Source organism: Apostichopus japonicus, chromosome 6 (genome assembly GCF_037975245.1).
Source record: "Apostichopus japonicus isolate 1M-3 chromosome 6, ASM3797524v1, whole genome shotgun sequence".
NCBI lineage: Eukaryota > Metazoa > Echinodermata > Holothuroidea > Aspidochirotida > Stichopodidae > Apostichopus > Apostichopus japonicus.
The window spans coordinates 9,808,155-9,828,049 of NC_092566.1; the positions used below are offsets into that span (position 1 = coordinate 9,808,155).

The window sequence follows — 19,895 nt, forward strand, 5'->3', positions numbered from 1 at the left end:
GTAAGAACAAATAGATAATTTGGCTAGTACAAAAACGATCTGCTGATCACCATCCATAGATTAATATCTTTTAAAGAAACTAGCAATTGTTGTGGTGACCCTAAAATATTTAAGCAGTCTTCCAACCTTTCGTTAGAAACTACTGTACTCTTGTGTTGAATAACTTGTGTCAAAGGTCATCAGTACTGCACCTTACTTTAGTCTGCCAGAAATTGCTAGTTATCAAATCTTCTCTTTCCCTGCCCCCTCACCCTATCCCTTCACACTATCTCCCCTCTGGATGTGCTGAGCCTCCAAGGGATTTGTGATACTTACACATATGAATTTAATAAACCAGACAAAAGGATGTCTCAATATATGGAAAGTGAATTGTGAGTGACGTACTGCCAAATGCTTGTGAAAGTTTGAACATGAGTGACCATAACTTGACTGTCTAGCATATTAGGCTATAACATGTGACCTCTACCAGGGTTTATGTGTACATTGCACATTTACTTCGCTCCTCGCTTACCTGTCTCCTCAAAACCTTAGCACCTTGTTCTACCATGCCTATAAAGTCCTGGTAAAATAATAACACTGCGCCCTCTATTACCGGACCCCCCCCCCCGGTCACTGCCCTTCCTTCTCATTCTACCATTAAAAGTGTCATCACACAGATTTCTTGTGGAAAAATTCCCTTGGATTTCATCTTGGTTATATTTGCGATCGTTGGAGTTTTCTTTCCTTGGATTCTTTGGAGTGTTATCAGTCTTTTGCAGCCCGATAAGTATCCTTTTTGTTGAAAGGAAGGGTTTTGGGGACTGTTTTTCCTAGTGCGTTTATGAGTACATTGCACATATAACAAGTAATATAGACAGTGCTGGCGTTTTAAGTCCTAGCTACTGTAGTACTGTACATGCACCGATAGAGATGAGAATGTTGGTAGTAGCTGAGAAGTAATAACACAGAACAAGTGAAACTGTAAAGAGTCATTCCATGGTTCAGTGACCATCCAAGTTATCTCTGAGTGTGTTTCTGTCCTTGTTACACTGCAGATCAGAAAGACACTTTCTAGGTAATTATATAACCTTTTATTAAAACTTAACAAGGCATCTTTCCAAATACTTCATCATAGATGAAATACTGGTGGGTTGTTCTATGTGAAATAAACTTGAAACTTGTGACACAGGGACACCAAATATGACCACAAATTGGACCCCAAATTCATAGATGTATGTCCTTCTCTTTGCAGACGGTCACGTTGTCCAACAGATGAATGAGAGGTTGCGAGTGGGCTTCACGGAGCAGGAGGTGTTACGAATATTCTGCGATGTCTGCGAGGCCACATCAAGACTCCATCACTGTCAAACCCCGATCATCCACAGAGATTTAAAGGTTTGTCTTTGAATTCCTCACCGAGGGGATCTCTATAATTAACGACTTACTCTGCTTCCCAGGGCTTTGCATCCTGCCATTTTTACTCCACAGCATGGTCCACTAGCTTCCAAAAGTATCCTTGCATATGCCATCCTCATCAACAGCATGGATGAGTTAACCTACCAGCCATCCTGTAAATAATTACGAGAATGAAGGATTGTTTTCTTTAGCAGTGAATAATTTTTGTCTCGGCAATTTGTTTGCAAACTGGGCATATTGCTATACAGAATGCACTGTAAGGAAGCTCACTGTTGCATAACAATGAATTGCAATGTTTTGTTTTCCAATAAAAAGAGTGGTTAAGGTAAGGGAAGGTTACCCAGTACTCACCACCCACATTTTCGTTTGGTTAGAAAAAGAACTTGCTCATATTTACATCATAGGTGTTGAACCATTAGGGAATGGGTGTACATGTTAATGGCACAGTGAGTACATGCATGGCTGGAAGTCTGATCTATCTAGAGTGTACAGAGCATATGAAGATAGAACTTTACTAAAAATCTCAGTACATGATAACATGCATCAACCACAAAGAAGGGAGGACTGTCCAGCACTCTCTTTCAGCCTCTTAATTTACTATGATAGGGAACTGACTGCTATAAATTGTCGAGTTTGTTTTTTAGTAGATGTTACAGTGTGCCATGTTCATAGACAGACAATTGACGAAGATAATCTGGAAGGCCTACTTGTGAATGAGTACAGTATTGATCAAGCCAAAAGTAAGACCTCATCCTACTAGGAGACTAAAACCCAATCGTATTCATCATTTAAGATGGTAGGGATGAGGAATTCTTCCAAAAATGCTTTAATAGTGAGATTTATCAACAAGTGAATGACCCAGCTAGGGACCCCACCCTGACCCAATCTGGTTCTACCAAAAAAGTCTTTCCCAAAGAACTTAAAGATTTCTTTACCAATCTCCCTATAGCACCCACTTACTATAATTGAGGTTTCTGCTCCTTAAAAAAAGCTTTGATATAAAACCAGACTTTCAAAGAATCTGCTATATCCTCTTACCAACTGTGTTTACCTGAAGTTGGTTTGTTTGCAGAATGGGTTGTAGTAGCTGCGGGAGAAACCTAATAATAATAACAACGTCCTTCAACACTACCTAACTCGTGCCCTCCAGAAATTAATATTTTTTAAATCCAAATTGTGGTTGTTATTCTTCAGGATCACGGTCCCATGCCATTGAGCTTAATACAGACTCGTACCAACTCCATCGATCGATAGATTATAAACCAGTTAAAAAGTTATCCTTGGGGAATATTTGCAAAGTTTTGGTAAAATCAAGTCCAATGTCGTACAGTAGTGATTCTTATTTTTTTTCCCCTCTTTGTGGATGAAATTGTTGTAAAAGCTGTGGGGTCAACTTTGCAATACCTCCTCAGTCCTAAGTGAAAATGATTGGTCACAGATTGTTAATATTGCCTTAGTTGTTGTTCCTTGTTTAGTATGAGTCAGCAAGAGATATCAAAAGTTACTCTCACTTTCCATAAAATGTTTGTTTTTGTATTGATTTCCCCAAGGAATTTTTTTCATGTGCTTTCTTTTCTTTACCAGATATTGTTTTCATAAAAATAAAAAAATTTATGTCACACACTGCTAGCATTCATGCAATTTCTTTAGGGTTTATAGTAGTGTAGTCCTCTGGAAGGTGTCATACAAAATAATTCATTTTCCATCTAGGGATGTTTTCTAAAAAACATTTTCCAGTAATGTAGATTTCAAATGACCTTAACACTGCACAAAGGAAGGCTATGTAACTGGAGCTGTTTTATTTTGGTAACAGATAAGACCTGGTACCATTCCAACTTTTTAAGGGTATCATTCCAATGGTGACAAAGTGACAGGAATCAATAATTTGGTCTGCTTTGGTCGCAAGTACTCAAATACTGACACAAACTTGTTGTGGTTGGCAAACCAGTAAAGAGAGAGGTGCAATAGAAAAGGGTTGGGGGGGGGAAGAGGGGTGGGATATGGATTAGGTCTTATGTGGCTGGGGCTTATAGAAGGCCAGTTGATAATTACTTTTCTTAGTACATTTATATGAATATTGGTATAAAATTCCAAACATTCACAGCTAGTTGGATTTCTGGCTGTAATGATCACGTTGGAAACTGTAGAAACAAAATGAAATACATGTATGATGAAATGGGGGAAGGGGGGTGAGCTGCAGTGGTATCCATTTTGGAAGGTACTGTAGGTGGTACAGGTAAGGGCTGGAAAAAGTCTTACCCAGAGGAACAGGGATTTAAGGAAAGATATCGAGGCAAGATGCAGAAGGGGAACTGTAGAAGTATTTGGGACATTCGCACAATTGACCCTCCATCAATTTTGGTATTTCTTACGATTTTAATGAGATTTTAAATGTAACTTTTTGCAACTTGTTCGACCCAGTTTGGTACCTTTTTCTTCACTGCTTGCACAAGAAGCTTAATTTGATCATGGAGTATGTGACGTACAATAGTTACCGTAATGTGGAGAAAGATAAAATGCAACCAAGTGATGGCTTGGCAATGTCTGTTGTTGCATTAGTCATGCGACGATTGATCTATTTCTTCGCAAATAATAAACCTTATTTTTCAGACTAAAATATTTACTGCCCCGGAAAATTCCATAAAACATAGCCCAGAGTAATCACAAGGTCACATTTTTTGGATTATAGTAAGTTACACTAGTCAGCGTCCTCAAATGGTTCATTGTTCTCCTGTTCTAATTACGAAAGACAGTAGTCGTTGAGTCATCAATTAAAAACCTGTCATTTATACTCTGTGTAGCTACTGTGAGACCGCACCGGTTGGTGGAAGTGATGGATAACCAAGGGCGTAGGAACCGGGGGGGCTGGGGGGCACCAGCCCCCAGTGAAAAATATGGGGGGCAGAAGTATCACTCTGCCCCCCCCCCCCGCTTCGCAAGTTAGAAAACCCCTTTTTCATTTCCAAATGAGAAAAAAATCTCATTTGGAGCACCACATTGCATCTATGGCCAGGTGGAAATGCAAAATTATTTACAAAATGGAGCGGGTGTTGAAGTGTGCTATATTGCACCAAATTGCATCTGAGGCCACCTGGAAATGCAAAAAAATCCGAAGGGGAGGGGGACACCCACTCCCCTTAGACCCCTCACCCAGGCCAGCCATCAGTCTTCGGCCCTCACACTCAAAAGTACCTTCCTACGCCACTCTGGATAACAGTACAGCATCACGTTTGAATTATCTGGAACAAGGCTACGACTATCAATGATGGGTAAAATCCCCATCCAAGAAGACAGTCAAAAACTTTTGTATTTCCCTGTATTCACATTCACAAGAGTAGTTTTGACAGTTGTGAGACCTTTTTTTTAAGAAAACATTTTATGGTCACTTTACTGTATGTCTCCCTTGGACTTTTATCAAATGGATCCTGCAACTATCAGAAGATGGTTATAAATCGTAGACCTCGCCTACTCCGCTAAAGGTCGTAAAATTTGCTGGTCAATTAGGGCTACTAGGAATGAAGATTTGCATACATAACCTCTCTCCCGTACTGTACCAGAAGTTGATTTCAATCCGTCGTCCTGGGGCCTCTCTGCCTCATTTCAAAGACATTGCGTGGACATGTTGGTTTATCTTGATTCCGATAACTTAGTGTCTTGTATCATTTGTGTATCTTTCAGTGATAAAAGAAGCAAGCTTTGTTTGCTCAGTTTAACCCCAGTGGACAATGGTTTTCCTAGTTTTATGTATGACATAAAAACAGAGAAAAACTGTATTCCTTAAAGGATTTGTTCAGTTGTCATACATGTTTATGTTATATGAAAGAGGACAATAAAAGAAACACAATGGTGAAAAAAACTGTTCAAATATCTTTTTCGGTTAAAGAGATATTCAAGTGTAAAGTTTTATCAGATTGTGTAGAAACTGCTGAAATCTGACTAGCTGTGATGTCACATCCTCACTTTCCTGAAAAGTCTTTGTTTTTTCTCTAAATATTTTGTGAGATTTCATGACTTTCAACCAAAAGATATGTCAGGAGATCTCATATTTGTCAAAGGAAGTATTTGAGATTAAGCATCTGAAGAATTTTTGATTATTTTATTTTCAAATGTGTTAAAAAATGTAAATAATTTTTAAAGAAATATATTCACAAATGTTAAGGAAGTGAGGATGTGACATCACACCCTCACAGTTAGTCTTTCTACACCAGTTGTTTCCAAAGAAATTTTGATATCTTCAAAGTGTCATATCTCCTTAACAGAGCATGCTATCATGGTAGTTTCTTCACTGTTCGTTTTGTCTTTTTGTACTCTTTCATACAAAATAGACATCATGTCAAACACCTGAACCAATCCTTTAACAGATCTATGTACTGTAGCCTTGACATTAAAAATGGTGGAACTAAGAATGGTGCTATTTGCTCAAGTTTATTATTGCCTATTCAACTCTGTCAGAAAGCAATTTTGTTTTTTAATTGTTTGCACAGTGCCATAGCACTGCTATGATCATACAAACATCATCAGTGACATACAGCACATTGCATCTGTCAATGACACACAGTACAATGCTAATAGTAGACTGTTTTATATACACTGGGGTTTTATTATTGTATCCCTTTTCCTTGTTTTGATACAGTTTTCTGTGTGCTTGTTTCTTTTTTGTTTGTTTGTTTTTGCCCCTTCTTCGTCCTCTTTTCTTATTCTGTTTTCTTCTTCTTTTTTTCTTGCAATATTTAATTTGTTTTACAGTTGGTCATTTAAAACCAGTAACAGGACTTAACACTTTAGCTTCACAACATTCAATACATATTTTGCATTCACATTTATGATATGGTAGTATTTATTGTGGAAAAAAAGCTGGTTGTTCATACACACTTGTTTAAGTATCACATAATTTACAGTAGCTCCCAGAAAGACATATGAAAACTCTTTGTAACCTGCAATATCAGAGATGATGATTTTGTCCATTGTCGATTGACTTAAATAGGATACATTTTAATCCAAATATGTTGTTTGTGGATACTTTTTGACCATTCATATGTTGCAAATTACAGCACATTTTAATCAATAACGACTCACGCTCCAGACTTTGTGTTGTGCTACTGTGTCATGTGACTTGTCGAGAGGCTCTCAACTTTTATGAGGGAACTCCTAGTAACCAGAGGAGCAGTGGAGATCACATCCTGTTGCCATAGTTTCAAAGATGGTTAAATTTATATCCAGCAGCAAACAATAGACAAATTTAAAGGAATTGTTTAGTGAAAATCAGGTCCAGTCCTTTAGGTCATATCAGTTTTTGTCTTTGTTTCACTCCTAAGCCTTGCCCTGTGGTGAAATAGTGCTTCAAATGTTGGCCGGTCCTGCCAGAAACTTTAAATCTAACACTGACTTACTCAGCTTCAAAACAAGATTAATTCATTTTTAACATAGATCTGCCCATTTAATTTAGATGTCCCCCCCAGCACTCACGATCAGTGAATGGGAAGTGGAGGGTTTGTGTTACAGATGAGAATACACAAGACCATTGTTTTTTCTATAATGTCAAGTTTGTAAGGGTTTGTAATCAAGTGATTGACAAGTTTTAGTTAATGCAAACACAATACTTCTACGGTATATGACCTTCATTATAGTCTGTAAGAATGGTGTGACCTACGGAATGAGTCATCAGTTCAACTGGTTCTAGATGCCTCTAGAGCTAGATTTAGTCACACCTAAAGTACATTGAAAACTATAACTGACCTGAATTTGACACAATCTGGTGTTACCACCCTGATACACTGTGGAATTTTACGTACATGGTAACAGAAAATATACCAACTGATAATATACTTCCCCCAAAATCCCATCAGGAATGTTGGAATTAGGCATTAACTTCAATGGATTTCAAATGAAGCAAATACCAGTACTTATATATGGTACATTATATGTATCGTGGTTTAGTAAGATTTGCAGGCACAACATGAAACTAAAAGTTGGAATCTCTTGCTTTCAAGTGGTTCATAGTGGTCTCCAGATCTTTGGGTCCAGCCTATTTGATAAATCCAGTGCTGCATAAAGGTCACACTTTTGAAATAAATATTACCTGGCTTTGTCAGAAAGTTACAAGCTTAATTAAAAAATTATATATATCTCCCAGATCCATGCCTAGAATTTTCAGAATTTAAGTCACTTGCAATAAATGTCAGTGCATAGAAATTATCTACTGGCTAAGAATCAAATTCCCACTTGCATCTGTCTTGAATTAGTAAGCAAACTGTGGCTTTTTTACCTACTGGCAATCCACTGGCATATAATCCAATAAACAGCCAGAAATTTAAGGCCTGTATATCCACATACATAGTAACTTTCAAATGATGATGAATATTCAAATAAATATTCAAATGATGATGAATATTCAAAAGATGATGAATATTCAAAAGATGATGAATATTCAAATGATGAGTTCAGAATGACTTACTGTATTAAATCTTCATACTGTACATAACTTGTCATTGAGCTTTTTCACTTTCGTCATTTTTTCACTTTTTCTTCTTTGTTTCCTTCGTTTCAGGTTGAGAACATTCTCTTGCATAATAGTGGTAACTACAAGCTTTGTGATTTTGGGAGTGCGACTGCCAAGATTTTGGATCCTAGCAAACATGGTGTGCAAGTCTGCAAGGAAGAAATTGATAAGTAAGTAGATTGGAAGTGTCACTGGAGAGAGAGAGTTACAGGACACAAAGGGTTCATATCCTGTGAGCAAACCGTCCTCAGGGTGGACAAGAAGGGGGGGTGGTTCAGGTGAGGCTATGATATCAGGAACCTGGGTCAGTCAGGGGGGGACCTGGGCAACTTCAAGAATTTAAAAAATAATGAAATCTGATATGCCCATGAATTTACGAAGACTTCAAAAGGGAGATCTGATGACATCATTATGTAGGGGATCTCCAATGCCCTGACCAGACTCATCCCTCAAATAGCTCCGTTTGGAATGCGGTTTCAACCATAAAAACTGTTTGTTAAAGCATTACACAGGTGTGTACAGTTTGTGGGGAAAAGTGGTTTACAAAATTGTTTAAGGATTGAGAAACAAAACCCTCAACATAATACCCAAGTTTCAAGATTCATAGCAAATCTTTCATTTCGGTTATTGTGATGTCCATAACATAATAGCATGCTGTGAATGTGTCTCCACATGAAAGACCGCAGTCTTGAACTAAAACCGACATAAGGAGGCAGCTATAGTTAGACTCCAATGAAAAAGAAGTGTTTTTGCTATTGTTCGTGCTGAAGTATCAAAGAATCAAGAAATCATGTATTTCACAGAGCCTAACAGTACTAACAGCAGTGTTTTGGAATTCTCTCCTGGACGATTATGACCAAAAAAGCAAAAGAAGATTTCCTTTACCGGTGGTAAATTATGACATCAAAGCTTGATTTAATGTTTTCCCGAGATGAGTATCTTATATATCAAGGAAGATCCAATCTATTGCTTTTTGGAATCCTCAGTCGTTCAGACTGACTACAATGGTCACTATGATACTTCAGTTAAAAAGATGATGTAGAGATTTGACATCTCCTTAAACATAATTTTTCATTTTCTGACACCTGTGAGATCCCTCACAATTCATTTCCATCAGTTATTAAGTTTTGTCATATATATTTTGCTTCCTCACTAACCTGTCCACTCACAACCTCTGCACACACGCTCCACCATGTCTAGAGTGACCTGGTAACATTTTGACACTGACCTCCCACTGGTCACCTCCGGTCATTCTACCACTCAAAGTATCTAGTCGTCAGCTCTAAAGATTTGTCAAGAATTGTGTATGCTGGCCATCGGTAACCATCCTTCCGTATTTCGCGGCTTCAGAAGTCTAATATGCTCCTCAGCCTACTGATAACCATTTTTTTGGCTTTTCTGTTTCGGGTTTTTATTCGGCCTGGTGGTTTTCCAGGTCGAATGCACCTATGTCTTGACACCATGGGAGGTCATTGTCAAACAATTACCAGGTCACTCTAGAACAGTGCGAGTGTTCAGAGGTATGGAGGAGACATGTAAGTTTTGACACTGGTTTACCATGCAAAACCGGGTCAATTTGGGAGTGTCACAAGGTGGATTAACAGAATCTGAAAAAAATGTTGCCGAGACATTGAACATGTGCCTCAATTACATATTTCTAGAACTCTTGCAGTGCAAATTTTAGTGTTGAATGTCACATCCTTGATTTTCTTTCTGTAACCATGCAGATATACAACGTTATCGTACAGATCTCCCGAGATGATTGATCTATACTCAGAAAAACCAATTACCACAAAAGCAGATATATGGGTGAGTTTAGCCAAAGTAGGATCCTGGTTTTATCAAATTTGTTCAAGATTTCTGTCACAGTTGCCAGTTTCTGCTCATTGTAGCAGATAAAGCTAGATTTATGTGCTAACATATTTGTAAGAAATGTCCTGTTTGGATGTTGCCGTCTTGCATGAATAACAATCGTACTCTCATGGCATTCATGCTAGATTTTTGTGATTCGCAGTTGTGATTCGCAGTTGATTTAAGAGCAAAAACAAACTACAATTTTTTTTTTTCCCTGCCAGTTTGTCTGTTAGATGTTTAACAATCTTGGTTGTTACCATCCCTCCAAATAATTACCATGACATTCTTGCAAAAATTTCACTCATTTTCAATTGATTCTAGAGCAAAAGTAGCATCAGTTTTCTGCAATTTGTTAGATTTTGTATTCATGATAGTTACTGTGATCTCTTCCTTTTTATTCTTTTTTTTTCAAAAGGAAAAGACATAGGCCAGTCCTTGTTATTAATTTATAAATTAATTTATTAATTAAATTAGTCCCATGGACTAGTTCATGAAGTAGTCCAAAGGGTTAGAAAGTGGTCACATGAGTGTTGCATTGAGTGTGCAGTGCTAGAATGTTACCAGTTTGTAGGCTAAGATAGATCAGAACAAGTGCATATCTATAAGAGACATGAACGATTCCAGTGTGAATTAAAAACTCACCTCTTTAAGAACGCATTTTACTTAGACATTTCTTGACTGTATGAACTTTTTGTACTGTATCATGTACTTAATATTTTTTTGTACAGCGCCGCGGAATGCACTTTTTTCTTTGTAGATACCGTGCGCTTTATAAGTTAATAAACATAAACACGTTCAGTAAGTATTGTCGTTTTGTAAATACAAATACAGAAAAAAAAATAAGCGAGGTTTTCTGGACAGTCAACGTCACTGTAGGTATTTTATTTCATGTTCTTTTTACATAATTCAATAGATGTCCTTCTTTCTTTTGACCTTTCTGCAGGCTCTTGGCTGTATGCTCTACAAGCTTTGCTATTTCACACTACCATTCGGTGAGAGCAGCCTTGGTATACAGAGCGGAAAATTCACCATTCCCGACGAGCCTCCTTATCCAGCCAGCATGCACAATCTCATCAGTGAGTAGCAATGACAAACTGTAATAAATCATTACTATATGATTAGATTAATAAAAAATAAAAAAAAACCTGGGCGACCTAAAAGATATATTCCACTTTAGTCTATGTGATATTCACATCGGGAGGAGGAAGCTTGGGTGAAGAAATATTTTTATGGCTCCCATGGTTTTCCTTCTGATGGGAAGGAAAAATCTAATTTTTCATTGGGAAATGATAATAGTGTGGTGTTTCTAACACCTTTATTTATGTAATTCCAAACTCGTATTATAACAACAGTCAAAGAGTACAATATAGAAACTAACACTTGATTGGAACTTGATAGGCACGAGCCCCTCCCTACCATTAGATTGGGGAAACAAATAAATAGTCACAACAAGAAAACACATAAAGAGAGAAATGATTAAAAGTTTAATAAATTAGTCGCATGCAAATTATACATAGTTATTAATTAAGAACCATTTGATGGTATTCTTGAAGGAACACAAAGAATTACTGCCCTGAATTTGTCCAGAAAGATAATTTTTTAGTTTTGCCCCAGTAGACTGAATTTTGTGCTGAGAAGAAGTAAGCCAATAGGAGGGTATAGAAAGAGTGTTGTTTGGACAATAACCATATCGAATGCGTCACACGTTGAAACCAAAACAACAAAATGGTTGCAAGAATTTGGAACGCAGGAGCAACATATCCAAATAAACACGAAAAATAACAACTACAGTAAAGAGCAATTAATGTCATTGACAGAGAATTCTTAAATTGGGAAATAATGGAGGCCAATAATGAGTACATTGTTTACTTAAAATTAGACAAATAACTCTATTGTGTGAAAAGAATAGAGGTTGCATCAGTCGTTCTTTCTTCAGTTGTAATTTTAGCTGAATTACTCCGTAAGTGTGGTGTATTTTAAAAACTTCTCGACCAACATGAATAATCAGCTTTCACTATTTTAATAAAAGTGTGCTCAAATCTTGATGATTAACATGTTAAATGCGTGCAACCTTTCAAGTCACATTACAAATTCACTGGTATCCCTCACAAATAGCTTTACGCGATGATTATTCGACACAAGTGTCTACAAATCTTGACGATTAACATTGTTTTAAATGCGTGTAACCTTTCAAGTCACATTACCAATTCACTGGTATCTGTCACAAGTACATCTATGCGATGTTTATTTCTCTTCACCATTGTCTACGCTTGAGTGAAGTCAAGGGTATTTACATCACTTTGAAGGTTGAGGGAAGATTGCATGCATTGAAAAAGATGTTATTTCTTATCTTCCTTTTCCTGAAAAAAAAACCCAGAATAGTCTTCTAAAAGTTGATGAGAGTATACAAGGTCAATGATTTCTTTTTTTTTGTCATGGCAAAGACAGTGCTGATCTTTACCATGAAAGGACACTTGAATAAAATTCATTTGTGTGGGAGTCAGAAAGCAAAGTTGGAAGGGCAATACTGCTCCAAAAGATTGAAAATTTAAAACGGATTTGACATTTGCAAAGAAAAAAAAACAAGTTTTGGCAACGTACGTTTTTTTTTTCCTTGTCATTTAACACGGTAATTTTGAAGAGAGAATTTTTGCATGAAATGTCGAAATTAATCAAAAAGTTGAGTGATGAAACTGTCAATACCAACTGTTACCGGTGCTTATAAATCAGCATCATGTCTTCAGTAGAAGCAATCGTGCCTGTTAGCAGCCTTCAAGACAGACTATTTTACACAATTGGATTAACATACAGTCGCTTATGCCAAGCAGTAATAAGTGACTAAAATTGATAGAAACCAGTTCAGTTTGGGTGCTTAAGTACTGCATGTTTAACAGATTTTGGTAGATTCCAAATTCAAAATCGGAAGTTGAAGAAGACTTATTTTTATAGGGAAATTGGCAATTTGTCACAGGTTCTACTGCCAACATGAAAAATAGATTACTTTGTGGAAAGTGTTGACTTTAACATAATTATTAGTAGTTGTCATTTATGCTCAGCAAGAGTTAGTATTGTGACCCCCTTCCCCCTTTCCCCATCAAAAATGGGTGGTATATACTCCCATAACAAAAATTAAGTTGTGAATAGCTTGATTACTTTTAAGTTTCATGCAAATAAATTAAATAAGCAGGTTTTGAAATTTTCATAAATTTGTATTTTGGCTAAATATGATTATAATACTGATATGGAAAAGTGTCTAGGCAACAAAATATTGAGAATCAAATCAAATTCACTTAATCACTCACTGATTAAAATTCACTTATCGCTTACTGATTAAAATTCACTCATCGCTTACCGATTAAAATTCACTCATCGCTTACTGATAACAATTCACTCATTGCTTACCGATTAAAATTCACTTGAGGAGAAAGTCTAGAAGGGTGTTTTAGTTTTGATCAGGGTTCTCCAACATTTCAGCAGAGGGTGCCATTGTATTGGACATTTCAGCAGAGGGTGCCATCGTATTGGACATTTCAGCAGAAGGTGCCATCGTATTAGACATTTCAGCAGCGGGTGCCATCTTATTGGACATTTCAGCAGCGGGTGCCATCTTATTGGACATTTCAGCAGCGGGTGCCATCTTATTGGTCCTAATGTGCGTCGTCTGTACTGTTTAACCATCTCTGCATTATATGCAAGTGCGAAACACAATCACTTGAAATTGCTCTCAAGCTGCCAACACACCTGATGAAGTTGCCTATTGACCCATTGGATGATTCACTAATCCATGGTTCCATTTTGCAGCTATGCCGAACGAAAGCACATGCTTTAGAAAACCAAACTCAAAGTGCTTAAAACTGCTTGGCTTAAACCTCCGCAAAGATGTTAAAAAGGATCTCTCCTTTAATAATTATTAACGAAGTTGTATATACTATTAGAGATCAACTCACAGTACCGTCATGATCTGAAGTCAGAGACTGCCGCTTGTCAAGTTTTGCGGAACTAGTTAGGACCAATATGACAGTGCATGATGTTGATTTTGGGCGTGGCTGGAGAACCTCATTTTTAATCTTATTCTTATTAAAATTTGGTATGTTGTTGTGAAGACTCGCGCAAAAAGAAACGTCTAATGCCGGTAATCTGACCTTTTTTCGAATGAGGTGTAACAGAAGTGTTAGACATCACCATCGATCCCAGAAAATACCTACACAGCTTGCTACCGTTGGTAATGAGACACTATTGTACAGTCAGTACATACAGCTGCGGTCAATTATACCCACAGTGTAAAAACGATACAGTGATGGACAACTCAGGTCTAGCTAAAGATAACAAGGTATCACGTTTCATTACTGTCTGCATTTTGTAGCGACACGAACAAAACGTCACTTGCAAGCAACAGAAAGTTAACCTTTTTCAGATGGCGGCACGTGGTTTGGGGCGAGTCTTCAATGCCTTTAAAACTGTTGACCAAACTCAAAAAGATGCTTTAATAGATTATTACTATCACCCTGTCAATAAAAGTTCCTGAAGTGATGTTGCTTTTCATTTCTCTCTTCCCCCCAGGGTACATGCTGGAAGTTGATCAGGATAAGCGACCAGACATTTTCCAGGTCTCACATATTGCTTTCATGATGAGGGGAATGGAATGCCCAGTGCAAAATCTCCATGTAAGTATAGTAGCTAGTAGTATTCGCAGTCCCAATGGGTGTTTCAATTCCCAGAATAACAATCTTGCTCCCATTCTGCCAATAAAAGTAAGAATAAAAATGTTCCTGTGCTCGATTTTTTTTTACGAGTGCTAAACCTACATTGTTAAAGTGCATTGTGGGTAATACACTATGCAACCTAACAAGTTATATCAGAACTTAAGATAGATTTTACCTTTCGTGAGGTCCCTGAGGATTTAAGGAATGGTGTGACTAAATTAATTTCAAAATGCTTCATTGAATATTGGAGACTCATCAAGGACATTGGCTGGAGTACTGAGCTGCGTACATCAAGAGTACTCAACTCTTACCAGTTTAAGGTCCTAAGTACGAGTATGTCCATGAGTACAAATTCCTAAGTACGAGTATGACTATGAGTACAAAGTACTTTAGAATACAAAATAGAACCGCCCAGGATACCTCAACTATACCACCGGTAGAGAGAGGTGGCCCAGAACACCTGCAATAAAATGTTTAGCTTGGTAAAGAAAAAAATTCTGCTGAATTTTCCACCCTGTTTGGAGCCTTGAATGGCCGCTGTAGGACTTGATTGAACTTCAACAAATTACAGCATAGTAGACCTTAATGTCAACCGGTCAACCAAATGAAAACACAAAAATATATATATCAAGAGAAAGTAAATGCTAGTGACAAATAACTTGACAGAGAACCTAGGCCCGACCCCAGAAACATGCCCGGCATGAACCCTAACAAAACGTATTATGTAACAGAAATTCTATTTAAAGTAAACGCAACAGAATACAATGGCGCTACAGTATCAGTTAACCTGTGTATGTTCATATTTCTAATATTATTTTTAGTAGTGCATTTTCATTTCTATGTCAGTTTTGTGGAAAACCTCGTCTTAAATATCATTTATCCGGACTAGCAAACAAAACACCAACATTGAACGATTATTTGTAATTTTAAGGGACGTCTAAACGAAGAAACTATCTGCATAAGTCATAGGATTGTAGGTATGACCTTTAAGTGAATTTTCCTTCTTTTTTTTTTCCTTTCTTTTTTCGCCCTTTCATCTCCATCTTTATCTTGTTTCAGAAAACGGAGGTGCCGGATGCAAGAAATTTACCGAGGCCACTGACAGAGAGAGAATATAGGGAACAGAGTACAAAGGGAGTGAAATCGCAACCAAACAAGTAAGGCAGAGTGTATAAATAAATATACATGAGAATACTTCAAATTACACCCCAATTATCCACACCCTCTGAAACATTCTTCTTTGTGAAGGAAGTCTGTTCATTCCCTCACTTTCTATCTAATAAACGCTTAGCCAAACTGTGATTAATAGATGCAAAATTGCAATAAGCTGGGACGATTTTCTGATGCTAATACCACTTTAAACTGTCCTCTTATATCATGCTATAGAGCACTGGTATTGACGGTATGAACAGTTCCTTACCTTTATCTTTATATAACCATGATATTCATACCTGCTCATACTGCCGACCATTCACCTCGTTATCACAGTAGGATATATGTTTAAGGGGGTATGCAAAGGTAAATGCAATTCAGTGATCAAAAGTATGCATATCGTTTGCCTAAATCCTTCACAAAAAAGAAACTTTCTCTTGGATTTGTGCGAGCCAGAATGTGGATAACTGGGTGCTGTCAGTACAGGTGCTTTTGAAGGGGGAAATTAAAGTATAAATATATCAAAATTTGTCTGAGCTAGGTGAACATTTTAAAATAAGCTTTTTACATTTAGGTCAGCAATCTATCAAAACCTTCCTTTTATCCCTCAAAATAAGAATTGAATCAGATGACAGTAAAAAACATTTTCCTGAGATTATTTCACCAAATAATGATTCATGAGCAAGAAGCTTGGTATTAATTACCTTTAATTAAGCAAATTAAAGAACAGTTTCTATATTTGCAACTTATTGTCTTGAAAATACTCTTAATTAGCCAAGTTAATATACTAAATTGTTGTGGAATATTTGCATATAAAAGAATTGTCTGGTAGCCCTAAGAAGTTACCTTAAAGAACTATAAATAATTCTCCAAACATGTTTTCAAACATGTTTTCAAACATGTTTTCGCTTAGTTTCATCTTTCGGTGATCGGAATACTTTTCAAGCTTCCTTTTACTGTACAGTTGATCCATGAAATTTATTTCAGCAATTTCGAAGAACAGTTTATGAACTGTGGTTTGAGTGTGAGAGTGTATTTTGTGCAACGCTATGTACCTATACCAACTGGGCATTGTAGGCTGTATACGTTCGCGATGTGTACGTAATATATAATAGGCAATCACATGTGCGTGTACACGCGAGAGTGTATTTGCTGCGGAAATGGGAGTGCTAACTTCAAGTCGCTCGTTTTGCCTATTTGCCTGCACTACATCAATCACCAAATTGATGCGTTCGAACAAACAGTGCTTTTGGTGAGAAACTGGTGAATTTGAAAACCGATTTCTAGAAGAAGAAAACGTCAAATGGGGACAATTTAAAGAGAAAATAAGTACTATGAAAGTCTATGAGGACAATGTATCAAAATTTTCCACCAGACAATTCCTTAAATAAGCATCACAATTTTATTTTTGTCAAAACTCAACAAGCTGTTGTAAGAAATGCTTTGAATCTTATATACCAGCAGGTGATATTCAATTTGTTACCATTGTTGTTGTTGTTTCTCAGGATAACAATTGTACCAGAGGTTGGTACTTCAGTCACTCCACGGCAGAGGCCTAAAGCTAATCAACCCACGAGGGGGATGCCTATAAGGCCTCCTACACAGAGACCAGTTGCACTGACCACACAACCACAACAAACTCAGCCAGCCCAGAATCAAAGTGAGTTCAGAATTCTAAGAGTAAAAAAAAATAAAAACCGTATATTATTGTATCAATATTGCTTGCTTAGGAGAAGGTCAGGTAGGAAATTGGTGCCTAAAGTTTGCCAAAGTAGACTGTTATGCCACCTTTTTGACTTCTTGTTGAAGCCAAAAGGATAAAAAGATTTGGAACAATTTGTGGGATGTTTGATCGTTGTTGCCCATGTGTTACTTTGTATGACTTTGTCTAGGCCTTGGGTGGGGGACCTACGGCCCGCGGGCCACATGCGGCCTGCCAGTGATTTTTGTGCGGCCCGTGAGATGTCTCAAGAAAAAGAAGAAAAAATCAATCTATTTTACATCATCACAAAAAAAACCAGCTAGCTGCTTAGAATTTATCGGCACTAACGATGCTGTCAGATAGGCCTATATTATCCCCATTCATTATCAACTGTACTGTCTTGACATCATGTTTTTGTGAATACAGATTAAGTACACACACCTATTGCTTGAAAGTCCTCGAAATCACTGGTTTGAAATCATCAGTAGGTCCTTGGTTAGGTGCGGCCCAGTCAATTTTTCACTCCTTATATCTGGCCCATTCATTCAAAATGGTTGCCCACCCCTGTTCTAGGCAATGATAACTCCAACATTACGAGGTGTTTGAATGGAATACTAAGTATGTAGATCCACCTAAATGAGTGCAAGTACTCAACTCCCTTTTTATGAAGGTCAAAGGTCATTTAAAGTCAACAAGGGCCAAAGTCTGCAAACCTCGTAAACACAACTGCTAATTATGAGGATTGGATGAAGTTGAAACATGGTATGTAGATCCACTTTAGCAAGTACAAAAGCTGTAAAATTTGTGAAGGTCATAGGTCAATTTGAAGTCAGGTAGAGGTCAAATTCTGCACCTGGTTACCATGATAACTGCTAACTTAAAGCTTGGTGAAGTGCATACCTTGACGTAGGTCATCCTCAGTGTGTACAAGAATGCAATTGTTTTTTCTTCTGTTTTTTTTTGTGGGGGTGGGGGATTGAAAAGTCTGAAAATCTGGTAAGCACCATAACTTCAGAGGTTAAACTTGATAAAACATCTGACTAAAGTCAAAGTCTGGCAGTGTACATAACACACAGTAAAGCATTAAGGAACTTGATATTTAGATCCACATTATTGCAAGAACAGTGGGGATCACTTGTAGTCAAATGAATATGAAAAACTTGAAAATCTTGTATTAAGTGTTACTATAGAATGTTCTCATAGAGGTGACAAGTGATCACTAAGCTGATTGGCTATACTGGTTTATTTTTGTATGTATTTTATGCATTTAAGTTTTTTTCTTTTAGTCCTTACCATTTAGCAGTCTGCTGTAAGTGACTTTGAAGGTATTTTGATTTTTCTAGCTTTAAATATGAAATTTTCTATAATCCACTTTTCTTTCCTTTTCAGGAGTAAGCCCTCCACAGTCAGCAGCATTAGCTGCTCATCAACAGCAGCAGTTGCAACAACAACAACAGCAGCAACAACAACAGCAAAAACAACAGCAACAACAACAACAACAGCAGCAACAACAGCAACCCCAGCTGCAGGCTCAGCAGCAAGAGGCTCGACAGCTACAGGCACAAGCTCTATTGCAGCAACGAGCAGAAGCAGTACAGAAGAAGCAAGCTTCCCTGCACCAACAGCAGTCATTGCAACAGCATCTAGTATACCAGCAACAGCAGCACCAGATGCTTGCTCAACAACAACAGCAGCAGCAACAGCAGCAGCAACAACAGCAACAGCCTGGCTACAACAAACAGGGGCAATATCACGGACACTTCGGGTACAACCAGCAGGGTGGAGGATATAACAATGTCGCAACGCAACAGGCTCCATACACAGCACCCATTCCATTCAGCCATCAAACAGCTGCTCATAACCAGCAGGTGGCATACAACCATCAGCAGGGTTACAACCAGGCTGCGGGTTATGTCCAACAGCCAGGCGTTTACGGCCAACAGCAAGCAGTCTACAACCACCAACAGCAGCAGGCAATGTACAACAGTTCAGGCTACAACCAGCGAGCTATGGGTAGTGCTTTCATGCACCATCAGCAACAGACAGCGTATCCCTTCCATCATCCGCAGCAACAGCAACCTATACAACAGCAACAACAACAGCCTCCAGTATACCGACAACAGACATCATACCAACAGCAACCAGCAGCCTACAACGATCAATTTGGCCAGCAGCCATTTGCTGATCAGATGAATGCAGCAGGACGAGGCACTGCAGTGTCTCCAATAGCCCAACAGGTGCAATATCAGAACAGTGCAGTGCAACACGTAGCTGAGGGAACACTTGTTTCAGGTAAGATCAACCTTGTCGATTATTTTTTTTATTTGTTGTTGTTTTTTCAACTTTAATGTTTTTCTATTTTTTTATTTATTTAATTACTTTTTAATTTTTAATTTATTATTATTATTTTTTAATTATTTACTTACTTATTTATTTATTTTATTTTTCATTTACTTATTTTAATCCTCCTCGGCAGAATAAGAAAAGAAAACAGGTAGCAATAGCAAAGGGGGAAAAAATGAATGTTATTGAATGGATGAGGATGAGAATGTTTCAAAAGTTGTGTATCTGTCACACAGTCATGACCGAT

At 37.6% G+C, this 19,895-nt stretch overlaps 1 protein-coding gene across 1 annotated transcript in view; it reads left to right on the forward strand.

Moving 5' to 3' along the window:
- The window catches only part of LOC139968930 (uncharacterized), a 48,134-nt gene that overhangs the window by 20,267 nt on the left and 7,972 nt on the right, over positions 1-19,895 (forward strand). Inside the window, exons 4-11 of the mRNA XM_071973554.1 lie at positions 1,232-1,374; positions 7,943-8,064; positions 9,622-9,703; positions 10,692-10,824; positions 14,309-14,412; positions 15,511-15,608; positions 17,109-17,263; positions 18,695-19,597. Coding sequence (XP_071829655.1) covers positions 1,232-1,374; positions 7,943-8,064; positions 9,622-9,703; positions 10,692-10,824; positions 14,309-14,412; positions 15,511-15,608; positions 17,109-17,263; positions 18,695-19,597 — 1,740 coding nt within the window. The remainder of the gene's footprint in view (positions 1-1,231; positions 1,375-7,942; positions 8,065-9,621; positions 9,704-10,691; positions 10,825-14,308; positions 14,413-15,510; positions 15,609-17,108; positions 17,264-18,694; positions 19,598-19,895) is intronic.